Here is a 20,168-nt window from a genome sequence, read left to right on the forward strand (position 1 = left end):
CAAAGTTTGCATTGTCGTTTATTTCAAACCTTTGGTGTTCGATTGTTTGGTATGTACACCTTTCGCAACAACCCTAGCAGTACGGTTGAAGGTTGGGAAAACCCCCTCCGCGAAGCTAATTGTCGCCAGTACCAATTAGATCCCGGCCCTTGGAATCGAATCTGCGCCTACTCGTTGAGGGCAGATATGTCGCCCCCTCGTATACCAGACAATGCTTTCGTGATACCAACAAAACAATATCTACCAACTAAAACCGATTCTCACACTCTATAACCGTCGACCCAAAAACTAACAATGACCTTAAGACCAACTGAAAGAAGATATCATACATACAAAAATGTTCCATTTTCAATCTTACCATCACAACATTCTAATATAATTCTAATATAAGAAAATAATATCATGTGCTAGCAATACTACAATATAAATCAAGCTCCCTCTCTCTATATATAATCTTTAAATAATACACAAGTATGTTGATTTACTATATACTTAATGATGATACTAAAAGTGATAGAATAATTTTGAATCTAAATATAATTTTACCCATAGTAGTGGTGCATGCATACTCGTGCAAAATTTTAATTATTTTAATTTATAACAGACTAAAGTTATAGTCAAGCTAAATTTTGATCCTTTAGATAATAATAAGATTTATTTTATTTTTTATTCTATACAATAAATGAATGATTAATAGTAGGATCATCAGTGATTGCTGATACAAACCACATGAACAATTCTTAATATTTTTTCTTCTAATAATGATAATTATATTAAGTTTAAAATCCTATTCACATCTTTCTTAGTCAATCAAATTCTAATCGAAAAGTAACGGATTAATGACTTGACTTCAGTGATATATTTTGAGATCTAGGTAGTAGTAATAAGCTATGGATTATCTTAGTAAATTGTCATATATGAATTTTAGATTTGATTTAAATACTTTATATATCAAACGAACATGAAATTCAAGTTCTACTAGCCATAGAAACGTTTCAACCCCTTTCATAAATAAGTATTGTCTTTTTAGGTATTGATAGCTACCATTAAGAAATTAAGACGTAGAAATACAATATTGACATTAACTAGAATGGATTGATCCTAACTAAAGATCGACAATGACGCATTGAACTGACCCCTACATGATAAGAAATGTGTCGTTATTTATTTATTTATTTATTTTTAAGTTTATAAACTATCTTGAGACTTATATCCATACGTTGAGCTAAAAACCTTGACGTGTTAATATATTTAATTCAATATACATATATATAATTATATATGATATGCACGTTGATTCGTAACTATTATTTTTTAGTCGTACACTATTAAATGTGTTTTAAACTATTAAATTTAAATGATATAATATTTTAAAGCATGTTTGGTGACGTAAGACTTTAATATAATAGTATATGGATCACGTATCAAATGATATTTAAATAAGAAATGTTGTAATGATGGAAAGATATAAATAAATTGTCAATTATAAACAAACAAAAAAATGTTAACAACTTCAAAGATGAGTGCCTTTTATAATATAAGAGAGATATATATGCTTTTTATATCAACTCTAAAAGAAATTGAAGTTTAGCTATACTTTGAAAAAGTCCAACCCCCAGTCCCAAATTACTTCTAAGCTTGTGGCCACTAATATTTATGTTGTTTGATTGGTTATCTTACACTTGGTATTATTTACTAATAAGTCCAAAAACTTGGTAATTGTATATGTCAATGTTATGAAAGCTGAAGTGGGACAGCAAGAATTAAAGTTGTTATAAATAGGGTAAGTACACAATCCACAAACTATAACTCATCAAACTTTGAGAGATAAAGCATCATAGTCATGGCAACAAAGGCAACAATGGCTTCAATTATTCATTCCATTTTTGCATTTCTTTTTTTCAATCTTATCATCAAAGGTGAGTATTTTACTTATCTATCATCTTTCTAAACACATATCAAACTTTCAATGCAAATTTATAAACTTACAAACCAGTTTGATTCTTGCTCAACTATTACTTCAACGAATAGAGTGATTCGGAGGAGGAAATTTCGTTTATTGTTTGTTATCTTTTAATTCGGAAATTTGTTATTACATTATTAATGTTAATTGTTTGCTTTTATGAATTTGAAGTGTATATATCACCCTATGATATACCATATTATATGATATGCTTCAGAAACAATGCATATCCTTTTTGAAATCTTGTAAAATACTAGTATTTCAAAATTGCATGTGATGTATGTTGTATGGAATACGAATATTTACACTTGTATTTTTGTTTGAATTCTATATCATGAACTAGTAATGATCTAATTATAATTGATCCATAACTTATTCCGAAACATTCAACTTGTATGGAAACTTGAAAGTGGAACTATTTAAAGGAGTTTTTACAAAGGGTTTATCAGAAACAAGTTCTAGTTTTATAATAAAAAAAGTCAAATTTCCCTTTGCAAAAAAATATACTTGTATTTCTTAAAATCTTTTTGTATTTTGAAATTGTTATACTGGAAAACGGTACATTCATATAGACGTTTTCTAAACTTCTATTCTATTGTATCATGAAAACACATCTTAAACTAATAAGCTCTCAACCAAAAAAATGATGAATTCTATTTGTAATTTTAATATGATAGTTAAGTTATATATGTTATGTTTATTTCCTTGTATAAAACCATAAAAATACCAAAAAGAAATCTTTACATACCATATACACATTTGTTATTTAAACTGGTTATGTGTATGAGTTTATCCACATGTTGCTAACCATTTTTTTCTTTATAGGTCTCTGTCAATGTGAACTAAAAGACATAACAATTGGGACAGAAAGAACATCTACACAAATACAAGGTAAACAAGAATGGAATGTTAGTTTCATAAACACATGCAAATGCCCTCAGCAAGCCCTTACCGTCTCTTGTGACGGTTTTGAAACCGTCGAGAAAGTTGATCCAGATGTTTTCGCACCCATCGGTAATAACTGCAGCGTTAATGGAGGCCGGCCAATTGCACCTTTTTCGACGGTCCAGTTTCTTTATGCTTGGGACCCACCTTTCATTTTCGTGCCGATTTCATCTCAAGTCAATTGCTGAGGGGACTTCAAGTAGCTTTCGCAGTTTACGTGTCTAATTTGTATTATAAGAAAGTAGTTTCTGGTTGTATTTATTTGGTGACATTTTAATATACATTTAAAGCTGATAAAACTTGAATAATTTAAAAAGAAAGTGATTATCAACAAGTGTGCACAAAAGATTCAATATATCCTGAAGAAACATTTTTAAAAAATTACAAACTTTGCAACCCAATTCGCCCTGTAACAATTCGAAATGAATGTTTATAGCTATATTTTCATTCTACACGCAATACTTATTCTCACAAACTATGTTTACTTGATATGTAATATCTGTGTAGTCTTGATAATTTACTCGACCCCAGAGCAAAAAATGATGATGAATAAGTAGCTTCTTGCCAAAAGAAGCACACCTCGTGCTGCAAACAAACAGAAAAGGAAACAAAATGCTGCAAACTCTTGAATTTTTTCACTTCCAATTGTGAAAAAATAGAACTGAAGCTGAAGACGTCAATCTATAAAAAAACCTGAAATACATCAATTGTTTCATGTTAATGGTCAATTTGTTCAGATGCATTGATTGTATGATCATAGTAAATTAGATAGTAAAACAGCAATAAGTATGGAGTGAATATCATAAGAGCGTGAAACGTAGAATATTTTTTAGATGTTCCCTAATTTCAATAGTTGTACATCCCTAACAATTTCCAATATAAGGTAGTCCAATTTAACCAAACAATAAACACACAAACTCGGAGCTTGAAAGCAAAACAAATTGATGAATCTAGCCTGAGGTGGCACTACAAAAGAACATATATATTCCCAACCCATCCCAACTGGTTGGGGACCTGAGTTCCTTGCAAGAGGTCTCAGGTTCGAATCTTGTGACGAATATTTGGGGGTGATCAAGGATGAGATGGAAACAGCCAGGGAGTAATCATGCTGGGATGCGTACATCAGAGAATGGGGTCGGATTACTCGCCCTCCCACTCCCAGGTAGCCCGAACAGGGAAAACCTTCTACCTTTATTCTAAATCCAAGAGTACAACTTAGTTTCGTCAAACCAAACAAAACGAATAGACTCCCTATATGCAGCTTTGTAGAGCCTATCTAAAGCCAGAACACCCTTTTTTAGTTCTTTTGTACAATAACCAAACAACATAGCAGGTTCAGAACAGCAGCCTAATCGGCCAATCATACAGTAGACCAGAATGATGATACTAAAATGCACACTAAAGTAGTGAGTATTGCTCTTTCAGAATTACAACTGAATACCTAATTCAACAGAAAAAGTGAAAAAACTGAAGTCTTCAGTAATATCATTTGAGTTGCATATGCAAAACAAAATGCATATACCTATTGTCTTATGCAGGAAGTCAACTAAAACCAGGTACCGTCAACATCAAACCATATCCTTACTATGATGCAATAAGTATAGAAAAAAAGTAGGTGTCCTAGTTAAACAGAAAGCTAAACTAGACAAAGGGTTAGCAACCTTACTTGAAATCCATATAGCTCTATGCAATGACTATAACACATTATGCATTTAATGATTGTTCTCAGAGATGTTCCACTTGTGTGTGTAGTTTTGAGACACGGCGCCGAAACAGCGGTTCCAAACGAAAAGACGGAACACCAGTCTGCCACCGCTTAACATCATACATTTCATTCCATGCCTGAACTATTTCATCAATTTTGAAACCAAGACCTGCACTTGCGCAAGTTTTAAAGTAAGTAAAACATTCCATTTCTCTAAAAACAATTATTTCGTATATAAATGTGATTCTTAAAAGAATAACTGCAATACATAGCTACATACATTCATTTCATTTCTTACTATGGAAAAAAAGACCTGCATTTGTGCATGTTTTTGTCAATGATTATCAGAGTTTAAGTCACCGAATTATAATTTAAGTAAAAAAAACGTTGTATTTTGCTGCAAATTTCTCATTTAAAGGGTCTAAATTACCTTCTGAAGTTGTTGCATTAGAGCAATGGTTCTTTACAATCACTGCAAGATCTGTTGATGATGCACCAGCAAGTTCATACTTTTCAACTGAGGCAGCCAAAGATTCTTCCCAAGCAGACAAACCCATCTTAAATTCCACAACAGATCGTTCATAAAGCAAAGTACCCCACAATATATACATCTGTGATTTCATATGTGCAGCTTGCTCAGCAGCTTCATCACTAGACACATCTTTTAAAAACCCGTCCAAACCCAAATTGACTAAATCGTCCCTATATTTATCATACAAACTCAACCCATTTAATCTTTGTTCCTCCAACTCTTCCCAAATCTGCATTCCATGTTCCATGCTGTCCTCAGCCTTATTATAAAGCTCCAAGATCTTAACCGAAGGCCCCGACTCTAAATCAGTATTGGTTCCAACCGCATAACACCAACAAAGCTTAGCTTGTTCAAACTGTTGCTGCCCGAGTGCAAGAAACCCTTCATAAAAGTCAGGTTTGACCTTTATTGACTCTTCGTATCGTAAAGCGGCTTTTACATATTCCCTTTCTGCCCATTCATATGCTTTCTTTACTTCCTCTCTTTCTGCCCATTCATATGCTTTCTTTACTTCCTCTAAGTTCGACTCTTTGGTCCCATCTTCTGTAAGATCCACCCACTTTCTTGCCTTGTTCATATGAACATTCCCTAAATTAAACAAACCTAAAGCAGCCATTTCTTGAAACTTCCCTCCAGCAATATCAAAAATCTTTTGAGCGTTTTCGGTTGTAACCGTTTCTTCAATTGCTTCGGAGTACAATTCCATTCCTAACTCATGAAGATCCAAATATGAATCGGACTCCAATCCCACATGATCTTTAAAAAGCCTAGCAAATTGTACAATCCAGTCTTCAACACAAGTTGTAACCTTTTCAACTTCCCTAATTTTCCCAACATTTCCATTTTCAGAAACACTTGATATCAAACTATTAGCTTTAGGAAAATCATTACTAGCATAACCCTCGTAAGATGGTTCTTTATCTGGACTAACTTCAACCAAATACAGTCTGAATGAGCCTTGACTATCACTGGACGATTCAGCCAATCGCAACTCAGCAGTAGTTGTTATAGTAATCAAATCCCCTTCTTGATCTTTATACTTAATAAGCACACCTTCTAAATTCGGAAACCGATCCCACACAATCTCCCTCACTAAACCAATACTACAATCAACAGGTAACTGGGCCCACCTTATGTCATCATCGAGCACCAATTTCACGGTCCTCGTAACAACCTTTTCTTCAGTAATACTATTCTTATCCTCAACAACTACCTTATCCTCCACCTTCTTATAATTTCTCTTATCCTTAACCCTCTTAACCTTGTTCTTAACTTTTTCATCCTTAATCTGCTTAACTTCATCAACCTTAACGTCTTTGACTTCTTCAACTTTGACCGGTTTGACTTTCTCAACACTCTGTTTCTCAACCTTACGACTCCTCCTCTTCTTCGTCTTCTCCTTCAACGCTTTCAAAGCAGACGGCTCGATATAATCAGGCGGCACAATGTTCTCAACATCTTCAACTTTCAACCCTTTCTCTTCAATCCCTTTCTTCACCGACTCTTCGACCACCAACGCCAATACATTACTCGGTTCAATACTCAACACATGTCTAACGTCTCTCAACGCCCATTCCAACTTACTCAACGCCTCATAACACCTCGCTCTCTTCAACAACGCTTTACTATACTTAGGAGCTACTTCAAGAGCTAAATTACACTCGTGTATCGCTCTAGGATACTCACCAATTCCCATTTGCATATAACAAGCAGCCATATTACTACGTAAAGTCGCAACATCGATATGATTCGCAGGTAACAACTTAAGAGCTTTCTCATACTTCAACATCGCTCCTTCGTGATCGCGCTTATGAAACAATCGATTTCCTTCTTCTTTCAACTCTTGTGACATTTGAACGAATACAACAGTATCTTCATCGATTTGTTTTGAACTTCTTTCAGTTTTATTATTATGTTTCGTAACTTTATCAACACCTGACTGTACCTTGTTCTTACCAGTAGGTTTCCCCATTTCTGGTTCAATTAATTGCTACTGCTAAACCTAAACTTTGACTAATATGTATTGAATCAAGTATAAATAATAAAGTATACAGATTAAAAAGATGAATAAGGTGGAACCTGAATTTGAATCGCTGTGTATATATAGGTGATGGAGTAAAAAAAGTGCAGAAGAGCGAAACCCTAATCGATGGCGGATTTTGGGGGCGGGGAGAATGTTTTTATATGGAAGAAATGTAAATGAGGGCCAATGCTTATTGGTGGTGTGTTGGTTGGTCTGACCAGGGGAATAAAACGACAGCGCATAGTACAACCAGTTTGAATTGAATTTGGGTTATTATAAGAAACAGTCTCACAATAAACGCGTGTAATAACCACTCCTCTTTACTACCCTCCCTCCCAATTTAATTCCTATCTACAAACTTTGTTAAATTTTAAGTGACAATCGGACAGTAAATTAAATACCACATCGATCATATCATATACGGAGTATCATATAAATTTAATTTTAAACCATTAATACGAGAATCACTAATAAATTATTATACTCCGTTACAAGTATATACATACTTCATAGAAAAAAGAAATAATAGTGTGATAATAAAATTACGAATAAGCGAGTAAAGTGGTTAAAATGACTTGCTACTCATTTGATTATTCGAGTAACATTTCATTTTTTATCTAATATACTAGCATTTTTACTGCTTCTAATGAAGCTTGAACTCTAAAACTCTCTCATATTAGATACTGTAAAAGATATAACTAATATAGTACTAATACGGAGTACTATAAAATGTAATGTAATGTTTTTTTCTGTAATTTTTAACTCATATTAAGTTTATTATTTACTGATTACCTAGTATATTTATAAAAATTATTTTTTAAACGACAACTATAAGCTTATAAGGTACATAAAAACTTGTATACGATTTCATAATTATCATTTTGAATTAAATATATTGCTACATCTAGCGTTAGTCAAATTATAGAAAGAATCTTGTAAAAATAGCATAGAAGTACAAGTTGCTAGTAAACAATAATTCCAAAAACAATGGTTTTTGATATGAAAATAAGCATCTCTGTCTAAACATATTTATATACGTATATTCCTTTCCAAAGTTTTTTTTTTAAAAAAAACACAAATAAACAAATCCCCCAATAGCCCATAAGAAAACATAACTTGACCTTTTACATTTTTTCCTCGGAAATATTATAACTTGACCTATAAGTGATTTTGTTACTTGAAATCCTCGCAATAGCGTTTTTAAAAACTTACTACACAAGTACACAACATAATATATAGAGACTAATGAAGATTAAAGATACTCTAAGCATTAAAAAATCAACTAAACTAAAGCTGATGTTACGAAGTAATATTTTCTGTGTTTGGGTATTGTAGTATCACTCTTTATCATTGTAATTGTAGGGTCAATTTTTTCATATTTTAATCTTAACATGTGGATTTTATGTAAAGAATTACTAAAATCTGTAAATATAAATTTCATTAATATAAAGAAGTATAGGACACACAAGTAAAATTTGCACAACTTTTATGTGTGATATAAATCAAAAAGTTTATATTGTGTAACACACAGATTAATTATGTATCGCTTCAAGTAATCTTATCAATTTTATCAATGACATTTGACTTGGAATTTAACATTACCACAACATTTCTTCTCAAACTCATCACATTTCACTAATATCCATAACATACCCCGTCACCATCAAATGAACTCACATAAATTAATTTATTTATTAATATAAAGTTTCACTCTTAAAGTATATTGTACATTTTGTACATAAAAGCCAAATATGTTCCGTCTAAAAAATGCAACAAATTCGCGTATATCAGCACGCTAGAATATTGGCGCTAGATTGACACACTTCTAGTATCGTCACCAATGTAAGAAATCTCTTTGGCGCTACGAATACTAAATGCCTTATATTTTGTAAAAATATCTCGTATTAACGAGCATAGAAATCTAATATCGTCCATATTTAAATCTGTCCTTTAACGTAAAAATTGGTTTTGAACATATGAAAACTTGATCTTTTTGTTTTGTTTTTATAATAGCAGAGAGATACACATCAATGATTACCACATGTGAAGATTTATTTGGCGCACTCAATCATACACATAACGATTATTGTCCTTTTGAGTTGTAGCACGTAACAACTTTAATTTGGTCAGACTCGTCTGGTATAATCTTTAATCTTATCTTATTACTTATCGTGATCATAAAGCACTTGACATTAAAAGGTTAAATTCATTGATGAAAAACATACTGAAAACGAAGTTTTAGTACGTAACAATCACGCCTAAACGAGCTTTTCTATCGAATCTTAGGACCACAATAAATTCGAGCATTTCTATCAATTAATAGGATTATCGTCTCAAAAGTAGCGGCAACGATAATGAGTATGCATGAGTAAAGATCTTTAAGAGTACATGAAGGCGTTACTACTAAACTTTAACTCCATATTTTAAATTCGCGAATTTATGGAGCTTAGACAGCAAAATTTTGATTAACAAGATTTGTAATCGTACAAGAAATAAGATATCGAATAATAAACTACAGATAATTGGGAGAAAAAATATGCACTACATAATTCTTCTATGGTAGTATCCGATTTTTAAATAAGGAAAACAGTAGAAAAACCTGAAAATCTGTTGAAGTCAAATGGTCAATGAGCTGACTCAATTATAGTTTCATGTTGGTGTCATCACCTTCTCCGTTTAAAAGTTCACCAACACAATATTGATGCAAATTTTCATACATCTTCTTCCACTGTTGAACCATTTGCATGGACCTTTTGTTGTCTTGTTTCAGTCTTTCCAACTCCATTTCAGATGTTCCAGAAGAACCATGTTGCTGAAAGCAAGGTGAGAGAACATAAGTAATCATGTTTTTCGGTCAATGACATCTAACACATGATACCAAAGATTCTTAAAGAGTAACTTAGGATGAAGGGTTTGTTGCATATGAAGTATTGAGAGAATAAGGAACATGAATATAGCAAAATATAGAAGTGAGTAATCACATTCGGTGAATATAAGGTGTTTTTATTTAATTTTTATTTAAAGGCAAGTATTTGGAATCACTGACGGAGGAATAACCCACCCACCCGATCATTTTCCACGCACACACTACTTTCGGGCGGAAAGCCAAACCGCATTACAGGGACCTAATCCTTAAACCATCCCGAGAGGCAGGCGGAGTCAGGCCAAAAACCTGAAATACAGGTCGGTAGGAATATAAGGTGTTTTTATACATCTTATTCACTTCATGTGGTCACACTGCCACAGTCTCAACTCACTAACATTATTACAAGTGATATTGGTTTCATTAATTGAAAAGTGATTATAATAATTAATATTAATGATATAATAAAATACGAGTCACCAAAATTTCCACCAAAATTCACAACTTCATAGTAATGATGATAGACAACTGTTTTTAATTTTTTTGAGGTAATAACTAATAACCAGTTCAACGAGCATGAATATTAATAATGGAAACACTGACCTGAAGTTCTTTAATCTGTCTATTCATCGAGTCAATAGTTCTGTAGGTCACGTCACAAGGCCTGTGATAATCAGGCCGAGGAGCAATGTATGCATTGAATTCTGCTTGTTCATCTATCGATGTGTATTTCTGAAGTGCAGGTGGCATTGCGTGAAGCTTTTTTGGAATTGAAACTTGATTATTTGCAGATGTTCGAGGGTAGAGAGCTGGCGGTTGTCGAATTACAAGAATATTGTTAACAGGACCTGATAATGAACGAACCAGGAGATTAGAATGTAAAGCAAAAGCTGCTTATAAACACATACATATAAAATAGCATTTTACATAAATCAGAGCATTATAACACTAAAATAGTATAGGACAGGTAGGTAACAGACCAACTCATGTAACTTTGAGGTTTGAGTCGAGTTGCACAAAACAGTTCCGATTATATATTACTTTCTTTAGTAATTATTGTATTAAATGTGATTACAATACTACATCAATTCAATAAAACCCACTTATATTTTAGGGAAATAATATGAAAAGGTTCCATGCATTTAAATAGAGAGTTTTTCTAAGGCACCGAGGCATTGCCTGAGTGGCATAAGCTCTGGGCTGGATCTGAGTCCTAGTTGGCGCAGGTTTGAATCCAGGGGGAGATTTTCTCAAGGATTCTGTTGTGGTGAATAGAGGTGTATGCCGTAAGCCACTCGGTTTAATCCAAATCACACCGGGTACCCAATGCGGCAATGGTGTGTGAAGAGTTTCCTCCTAACGCGTGTGTGGGTGACAAATGAGAGTATTCGATGTCGAGATAGCGTTTAAAAAAAAGAATTTTTCTAAGGACATCCTAAAAGGGTTGTCATTAACATGCTAGAAAGTGTTGTGCATAGCAGTTAATTTATTTTCAGGGTAAAGTTTATTAAGATGTACAACACTTTTAAGGGTGTTAACGACATCCATAAGGGTTGTCGTTAAGAATAATCCCTAAAACAAAATATATCATTTTAGCTAATTTTTAAATTTGGCCATTTGACCTGTTAAAGAAAAAGCATAAGTTGAATAGACCCGTTCGCATAGCTAATACAATTAGATTTTCATACCTTTTGCATGTTTCAAAACGCGAATGATATTATGAGTTTTAGTGTCCCATACTCGAACCATGCCATCCTCAGATCCAGCAACCAATTGAATTCCATCAAGTGCAAAAGCCAATGAGCATATAGCCTTACTGTTACAAACACAATTGACAACATTGTGATGATAGCTTAATCACACACAAAACATGAACTCCACATGTTTAACCAAAGACATATATAAATCATTAATAACAATGGATAATTCACTACTAGAAATTTAAAAATGTGGCTTTCTGTACAATGAGTAATTAAATCAAAGCAGAATCTGCATGGATGATGATCGGTCTATATATATTCAAACCAAATAGGTGTTAATGCATGCAAAAACAAACTATGTAACATTATCAGGAACCTGTATCGGCACCGACATACCTTTGATCAGACAATGTACCGATGATATGTAGCCCATATGTGTAGTTAGATGTGCCTTGAGCGTTGAGTTCTGCAATGTATATCTTGCCATCTCTACCACCAGCATAAAAAACATGTTCCCCGGGGTCCAACGCAACTGCATCGATAATCGAAGGGAACACTATATTTCTCAACAAAGTTCCCCTAGCTAAGCTCCAAACCTGTAACAATGTCATGCTTAAATATATAGCCCAAATGTCAACAACCATTTGATGACCCTATAACCATAAGATATAATGTCCGAATCAACCCATTCATAAGTATATGCTCCAAAAGCATATAAGATATTAGTTATAATAGTAAGAGTAAAAGATATAAACCTTGCAAGTACGATCCTGCGAAGCAGACAATATAATTGCATTAGATCCTCCATGACCTATAACAATATCGGTAACGGGCAAAGCATGTTCAGAAAAACTATAATGATAAAGATGTCCTGCTCTCTGTTGCCGCTCCTCGTCGAATATCCTAACCCAAAAGATACAGATATTAAGCATTAGTTTACTGTCATGAACACTATAATTAAAATTTATAAAGGGTGTTAACGATTGATACATCAAAAGAGACCACACTCGAACAGATCCATCTTCAGCTCCAGAAACCAGAAGTGACTGATCCTCTGAAAAGACCAAGCAAGTAACAGCCCTGTAGTGACCATGCCACTTCTTTAGCAGCCTACCAGTTTCAACCTGTAACAGATACGTAAAACATTATAGAAAGACTAAAAACAGACCAATTTTTGAATCACTTTCAGAAAAAAAGCGAAGTCTTGAAATAAATAAAAAACTTTAATCAGAACTTGAAGACAACAGAAGATAAAATGAGAGGAAAATCAACGCATACACACCAAAAATTTCGACACTGTAATTCTTTGAACAAATAATTATAATAATTGCTGTATAATAAAAAGAAATAAAGTGCGTATGATGCTGACCTCCCACAAGTAAATATCACCCGAAGCACCACCTCCAACAATGTAAGTACCATCACTATTACATGCCAGAGGATTGATTGCTTCAGCTGGAAAACTCTTAACTTCTACCTGAGGCTGCAACACACAAAACAACCATTAACATGAACACATTCTTCTTCGATTCTGATATTCAAAACTCTATTTTTCGAAAGAATAATCTATATAACTTCTATATGTTTCTATTGAAACACGTTTATAAATCGGAAAATAATAATGTTCCAAATTGAAAACAATGATTAGTCTTATATCCAAAATGTTAATGGAAATTAAACTTCAATAATAATTACAAAAGAAATTCTAACAACTATTTAGGTATGCGAATACTCTATCACATTCTGTGTACCTTCAAACATCAAATAATTAAAACGATGTTTAGTCTTATATCCAAAATTATATTGAAAATTAAACTTCAGTAATCAATACGAAGGAAATTTTAACAACTATTAAGGTATATGAATACTCTATCACATTTTGTGTACCTTCAAACGTCAAATAATCGAATAGAGTATAATAGTAATAAAAAATGTACAGTAGGAATGTGAATTACTTTGTTCCAGGACCAGAATAGAACGGAGCCAGAAGATGAAGAAGAAGATGGATCTCGAAGCTGAGAAGAGGCGAGGAAGCGACCGGCGACGGAGATAAGGCCGTGGGAAGGAGAGGCGCAGGAGCTGTAACGGAGGTGTTCTTTACCGGAAAGAAGGTTCCAGCAACCGATTCCGAAATCCGCGGAAGAAGACGCAATCGCTATTTCGTCTTCCATTGATAACGGCGTAATTGAAGAAGGATGGGGGGAATCAACCGATTGGGAAAGGGTTTAAGAAATGCAATTCCAGGGTTTAGTTAACGGAGTACAAAACCCTATTAGTCCATACTATTTTTTTATAGTTAATAGATTAAACTATTTGTAGAGTCCGTAACTTGGTGACGAAATTTGACATCTAACATTGAAGGGTTGTTCCTTTGTGAAAGTTGCTTCTTTTAGCGTTCGGTTTTTTTTAAAAAAAAAGTTAGTTGATCTATTTTGTAAAAAAGAATATTTTTCGACATCTTTTGTTAGCATTGAAGGGTTGTTCCTTTTATGAAAGTTGTTTTTTTATCGTTTGAGAGAAAAAAAAAGTAGTACAGTAGTAGTGTGGTGAGTGTTATTATTCAATATTTTTAGTGTTAGTGATGGGATAAATAATATTTTAGAATATAGGTATAAAATAGGAGGGTTTGATTTGTATTTTAATGAAAGTTAGGGGGTTGAGTGTGTGAAAAATAAAATATTAAATAGTAATATAAAATGGGGGTTTAATTTGTATTTTAATAAAAGTTAGGGAGTGGGTGTGTGGAAAATGAAATGTTAATTAGGACTATTCATAACTAATAAGACAAATTTTGTTAATTAGTTATATTAGTAATAGTAATAGTAATAGTAATAGTAATAGTAATATTTAATATTTTTTTATAATTAATGTAAGTTTATTTTTATTTTTGACATAAACAACGAAGACTTTATAAACTAAAGACTATTTCATCAATAAAGAAAGAAAGAGCCAAACTGAGATGATACAAGAAAACCGACGAGAGCCTCAGAACAAGAAGACTTCAAAACCAATTCAACTAAACACTCTATCTCGCACCGGGTCTCCTCTAAAAACGCAAACGAAACTAAAACCAACAAAACCTAAGAGAACGCACAATTACAAAGTACACACCGAACATAACAACCACCATACACAATACAGACAAACATGCACAAAACAATACGAAAGCTATCGAGCTCAATTCTTGTTCGCGCCCGTAGAGATTTTTTACCTTTGTTATTCGGCTTTAGAAACTTACCCTTGACTTGATCAGTGAGAAAACCTAGTGGGGACCGGGATGAAAGCGTTTGACGAACCCTTAACCACAACGAAAAAGACACACCACCACCCTCTAGAAAAGGACCATATTTATCCAGAAGATCCACCCCAACATCAACCTCATCCCGCAACCGTAGAGAAATATCACCACCCGCATTTTTCTTTTTATTTTATTTTTTTTTTACCCATTAGGCCTTCCAAAACCAACAACTTTTGCCCCACTGATGAGGCTAGGTTTCACATTTGTATTCATGCCACAGTGCCCAAACCTCTTATTCATAGCATGACTTAAATCCTCCTGTTTTCGACTGTTTTTTTGAGAGGCCATGAACACGCAAACATTTATTTCCAAATTCCAACATCAACCTTATCACTTGGCCCCTTAGAACAAACAACAAGAGGTCCTTTTGAGCTAAACCCGGCAACCCCGCAACACAGTCACCTCCTTCAAAACAACCAAACAATCTTTCATCGCCTCACCAAAATCGATGTCGTCCTCGTGATCATTAATTAAAATAGACCTTTTATCCAATATTTTTATTTTCTTTAGATGTGGCCTTCTTTAGACCTTCTACAAAATGACCTCTTCCCTTCATCTGTAATATAGTTTACAATTAAATTAAGTTTAGTGCAACTGATTGCTATGATTATTGAAGGAGTAAAAGTTACCTTTTTAACTTTCTGAAAAAACAAATAACATGAAGTTACTAAGGTTCTAAATTCACTAACCAACTTTATAGTGAACCTTATGTAAAATGGTGGCATGGTGCCATGGTGCAATGAATATCTTTACACCAGTCTTTAAAACGTCAATGTTAACTAAGACATTCAATTAATCCCCAGTGAAACATTTTGGATTACCATATCTCATTAACAGATTAGTGAGTATTGTGACAAGATGTTTTCGTTGCTATATCTCATTAACGATTATTAAAACTTGGTTTAACATTTTCGGTATACATGTCATATGTGATGTCAATAAATTGTTGGTTAGATGCAAATTCCTCTTTGGTCCTAGGTTTCTGTTGTTTGTGCATTTTTCTAGTAGAAACGGACTAAAAGAAACAAGTGCCAAACTGTATAGTTGCCAAGAATACCACATCTAAACAATAATCAACAAGCAACACATTTGACTATACATTCCTGAAAGAAACTATAGTTTAAGACATTAATTAGGTATCAAACGACGAATTACAGATATGAGTACCAAATTACTGTTCCCAAAACCCTAAGTCTGCTAATGAGGGTAAGTAAGAAGTCAGCAAATCCCGGCTTGTTTGACCAAGATATTGTTTGTGATGCTGTGTATATACCTTCAAAATGGAGTGTTTGCTTGGAGAGTCGAAATCACAATCTTAATATGCATTCATAACTCCAGACTTGGTGAGTTGAGATATCTCTCTTTCTCGTCTTTGCATAACTCGTAAGAACTCGTCTGAGCACAAATTTCCATCTTTATTTGCATCAAATAAGTAAAAGACGAGCTCGATTACATTATCACTGAGTGATATACCACATACCTGTATACAAGCAGATCAAATAATTTCAAACATAGCTCAATTTTATTTAAATAATCAAAATAGCTCAATAATAGTATGATGCCTTACGTGATTAGCTGCTCTTTGAAAATCCTTCCTTGTCAAAAACCCATTGACTTTCCCATAGCTAAAAAGCGCTAGAGAAAACGGATGTAGCTTCTTACGCAGTTCAGCGAAGTTTTCAAATTCCTCAAATGTAATGCGAATATCCTTTAGATGGGGCTCGTTATCTAATTCATCTACACGGTTAAGTAACCGGCTCATATGCCTTATATCACCTGATGCAACCATGGACAACACAAAATCCTTGGCTGGTATTGTTCCACATGATTTATAATCATAATGAGAGAACTCCAACCGTGTCATCTACACATGATAGAGCACAACTATGTAATTAAATTGGTAAGCTTAACCAAATAACTTTTTTAAGGCAAGGCCCAAAAGTTGTAGCCTACAGGAATTATAAGGGTCACACCTTAAATTTATTGAAATATCTTAGTAACATTGAACTAACAATCAGAAAACAGTGTTTTCAATCATTTCTATTTCTTACAAATAATAAAAATGTATATTGAATAGATGATCTAATGTAGATTTCAAAAGTGGCCGGGACAGGTTGGTTGACTAACTAGTTAAAACCTTTGGGTCAGGTTGGCTTGACCAGCAACTCTAAAGTTTCATGCATGTATTGTAAAAAAATGTGTGCGTACTTTCAAACTAAGCAATGATAAATTTAACACACGTTTTTGTTAATTTGATTCAAATCCAAAACTATACACTCATCGGAGCAAACCATATTAGCCCGTTTTACTTATATCTTTTTAGCTAAACAAGTTAGCTTTACCCATTTGACCCCATTACAATAAAATAAAACTTTCAATGGCCCAGTATAGGTATATGGGTTGAAATTGCCACCTCTAATGGGAGTCGGATATGAAACTAACTGAACAAAATAACTATTTTCTGAAATACATAATTACAAGATATGTTGATACGCATCTGCCTGGTTAGAATATTGCATATATTACAACTATACATACCTCATGGTGGAGATCTCGCATAAACTGAACAAATTTTTCGAGTTGCAGTTTCTGGTTGCCATCTTCACCAAAAAAGTAGTGCACCAGCCCTCCATTTTCTACATGACCTGCTACTCTAAGTCCAGTGCGAAGTCCATCCTTCTGAAAAGCCCCTTGTCTATTATGACTACGCATCAGCGCCATCACCTTTTTGAATTCTTCTCGATCTATTTCTCTGAGGATAAAAACATGAACTTAATCAGTTACAAGAACAATCAAATTTCCTATGTAAAGAAAATTGCAGACTGACATTTTAAGCATATAAAAGGAATATGCTACTACAACGTTATAAAATTATTATCAGGTTGTATTACGACTCAACAATAATGGATCAACATCATATAATCCTACAATCTACACCTTATTAAACTTATTTTGACATTGATGACCATAAAGCTATGATTCACCTCCATGTTAAGAAAACTAAGTTACAACTTGATATGAGACCAAGAAAATTAAGACAGGAAGTGATCTCATCATATGTGAAATTCAGATATGTTAAGGAAATCAACACAAGAAGCAGATAATAATATGAACGCCATTACTATATCACTATTTCTGTACTTTTTTAAACCTTTAGATTTCATGATAGATGCATACCCGTCATTGTCAATGTCGAACATTTTAAAAGCCACCGAAAAGCTCGACTCGGGAATGCTGAGTAGTGTAACAAAAAAGATATACCTGTAGATAAAATACAGCATTAGCATTAGCATACATAACAATGCGAAATCATATCTATGTCATACGCAAAAGGCGCAATGGTATCAAACAATGAAAGGCAAACAAGTAAAGATCCTAAAGACATGATTTAACTCACTCTTTGAAAGATATGAGCCCATCATTGTTTACATCAAATAGCATGAAAAATTCTGAAGGGGCACAATGCAACTCCCCTGGTTGCCTTTCCCCTCTAAGAGATCCTTCTCTTACAAGGTTTGACTCAGACGGCGGAAACACAGGTACAATAGCACGCATCAAATCTCCTGGTGTCATAAGAGTTTCCCCTTCACTACTCTTCATCGATGCAAAATACTCAAATACCTTCAAACAAAACAGGGTTCATCTGTGTAAGTCATTACAGAAAGATACAAACTCATAAAAAATCTGACTTTGTGTACTGTTAGCTTTTCTTTTTAGCAAGCATATAACAGACTGCAGCTAATAAAGGCTTTAAATATAGAAACATTGATACTGAACTAACTTGAAGCTAAACAAATGGCCTCCAGTTCAAAGCTTAAAAGACCCATTTCTTCCCTCACCCAGTATTCTTAGTAGCAAACACGCTATATTTAGCATTCATGTCACAGGTTTAAAACTCAAAAAACTGAAATGAAATTTTTATGACAGTTACAAAAAATGACACATATTAAAAATATACACCAAATTCAAAATGATTCAAACGTAAGCGACCTTAGAACCATATCCATCATAAATATGCTAGATCCAAGGCCAGTTGTGCCTGCGACAAAACACGCAAAAGGTTTGGAAACTGATACTATATACGAAACAGCAAACAGAAGGTACTTGAGCAAAGATAAATTATTACTCTTCTGCTGTATCAATGTGCAGAAGATCAAATCCTGGAATTTTCTGAAAATGCGGTTAATGAGTTGGAAGTTGTAGTCCTCAATTTCATAGAAAGACATAACCTCCAACAGATCTATCTTAGCCCAAATAACCACATGATTCCTAGTTTCCTACCAAAATCTAAACAGAAAATCAAGAAAGATAACCAATAAATAGGGGCCTTAATCAACTGCAACAAAGCAATGTGGTGCATCATACACATGACAGTAACAAACTGTCAAAAATTTAGATATTAATTGTACTTGTCGCAATAAAATTAGCTCAAATATTTGCTGAACTCATGTTATCAGATCCACTAAACACTAGACAAATGGATATTATCTTACCAACATATACATACACAATTAAGCAGATATAAACAGCATATAATTAGGAATTTAGGATATCACTTCTATACCTTTTCAGGAGGACTTAAAGTTCTCAATCTCTTCTCATAGTTAAAAAATATTCTTCTCCTTAATGCATCTGTATAGAGATCACAAATATCTTCAATAATTAACAACAAAGTATAATAATATTTATATTTATATAATAATTTATAATTTATCAATATTCATAATAGAGAAATTAATTTTTTTACCTCTGATGAAAAAATTAGAGCTCGACAACGGTTGACCGTCAACAAATTTCTTCATTCTATCAACACTTTCAGTCAACCAATCGGCAAAACTCATAGCTGATTTCACTGCATTCGTTGACGATACGGATGGTGAATATAAGTACAGAGAGATTCCAACGCCGACACTAGAGCCGGCGACCACGGCGGAAATCCATCGGATTAAGCTAGGGTTTCTGGAATCGGAGTTACCGGTAACTGGTGTAGCGATGAATGAAGATGATGAGGTGGAAATTGAACGTAATTGACGGTGGATTGAAGGAGTTGATCGTCGGAGAGAATACATGGCGATGGCGATGGCGATGGCGATGGTTGATAAATGATAAATCTGTGAGTCGTTTGGAAAATACCGGCGA

At 33.7% G+C, this 20,168-nt stretch overlaps 4 protein-coding genes across 6 annotated transcripts; 1 reads left to right on the forward strand and 3 right to left on the reverse strand.

Annotated features, from left to right (window-relative positions):
* The first annotated feature begins 1,787 nt into the window (after nucleotides 1-1,787).
* LOC139857112 (uncharacterized protein At1g05835-like) lies at nucleotides 1,788-3,294 on the forward strand. Its single transcript, XM_071845837.1, has 2 exons — nucleotides 1,788-1,919; nucleotides 2,789-3,294. The coding sequence occupies exons 1-2, from the start codon at nucleotides 1,844-1,846 to the stop codon at nucleotides 3,094-3,096; spliced, it is 384 nt and encodes a 127-aa protein (XP_071701938.1). The 5' UTR covers nucleotides 1,788-1,843; the 3' UTR covers nucleotides 3,097-3,294.
* LOC139857111 (protein PHOX1-like) lies at nucleotides 2,772-7,333 on the reverse strand. 2 transcript variants are annotated; one of them, XM_071845835.1, is made up of 3 exons: nucleotides 5,044-7,333; nucleotides 4,575-4,782; nucleotides 2,772-3,601 (listed from the first exon to the last, which is right to left on the reverse strand). In XM_071845835.1, exons 1-2 carry the CDS (start codon nucleotides 7,115-7,117, stop codon nucleotides 4,634-4,636), a joined length of 2,223 nt encoding a protein of 740 aa, XP_071701936.1. In that variant the 5' UTR covers nucleotides 7,118-7,333; the 3' UTR covers nucleotides 2,772-3,601; nucleotides 4,575-4,633. The 2 variants fall into 2 exon arrangements, with proteins under 2 accessions (XP_071701936.1, XP_071701937.1); XM_071845836.1 differs by having other exon boundaries at nucleotides 4,570-4,782.
* A 2,291-nt stretch (nucleotides 7,334-9,624) lies between these two features.
* On the reverse strand, nucleotides 9,625-13,960 carry LOC139858297 (protein ROOT INITIATION DEFECTIVE 3-like). Its single transcript, XM_071847154.1, has 8 exons — nucleotides 13,687-13,960; nucleotides 13,101-13,214; nucleotides 12,722-12,855; nucleotides 12,487-12,634; nucleotides 12,128-12,327; nucleotides 11,720-11,847; nucleotides 10,635-10,879; nucleotides 9,625-9,980 (listed from the first exon to the last, which is right to left on the reverse strand). The coding sequence occupies exons 1-8, from the start codon at nucleotides 13,900-13,902 to the stop codon at nucleotides 9,810-9,812; spliced, it is 1,356 nt and encodes a 451-aa protein (XP_071703255.1). The 5' UTR covers nucleotides 13,903-13,960; the 3' UTR covers nucleotides 9,625-9,809.
* A 2,113-nt stretch (nucleotides 13,961-16,073) lies between these two features.
* LOC139857118 (calcium uptake protein, mitochondrial-like) lies at nucleotides 16,074-20,141 on the reverse strand. 2 transcript variants are annotated; one of them, XM_071845842.1, is made up of 7 exons: nucleotides 19,777-20,141; nucleotides 19,594-19,661; nucleotides 18,427-18,650; nucleotides 18,207-18,290; nucleotides 17,568-17,781; nucleotides 16,597-16,893; nucleotides 16,074-16,509 (listed from the first exon to the last, which is right to left on the reverse strand). In XM_071845842.1, exons 1-7 carry the CDS (start codon nucleotides 20,096-20,098, stop codon nucleotides 16,345-16,347), a joined length of 1,374 nt encoding a protein of 457 aa, XP_071701943.1. In that variant the 5' UTR covers nucleotides 20,099-20,141; the 3' UTR covers nucleotides 16,074-16,344. The 2 variants fall into 2 exon arrangements, with proteins under 2 accessions (XP_071701943.1, XP_071701944.1); XM_071845843.1 differs by lacking the exons at nucleotides 19,594-19,661; nucleotides 19,777-20,141 and adding exons at nucleotides 19,028-19,068; nucleotides 19,156-19,295.
* Between the last annotated feature and the right edge of the window lie 27 nt (nucleotides 20,142-20,168).

Source organism: Rutidosis leptorrhynchoides, chromosome 7 (assembly GCF_046630445.1).
Source record: "Rutidosis leptorrhynchoides isolate AG116_Rl617_1_P2 chromosome 7, CSIRO_AGI_Rlap_v1, whole genome shotgun sequence".
Lineage (NCBI taxonomy): Eukaryota > Viridiplantae > Streptophyta > Magnoliopsida > Asterales > Asteraceae > Rutidosis > Rutidosis leptorrhynchoides.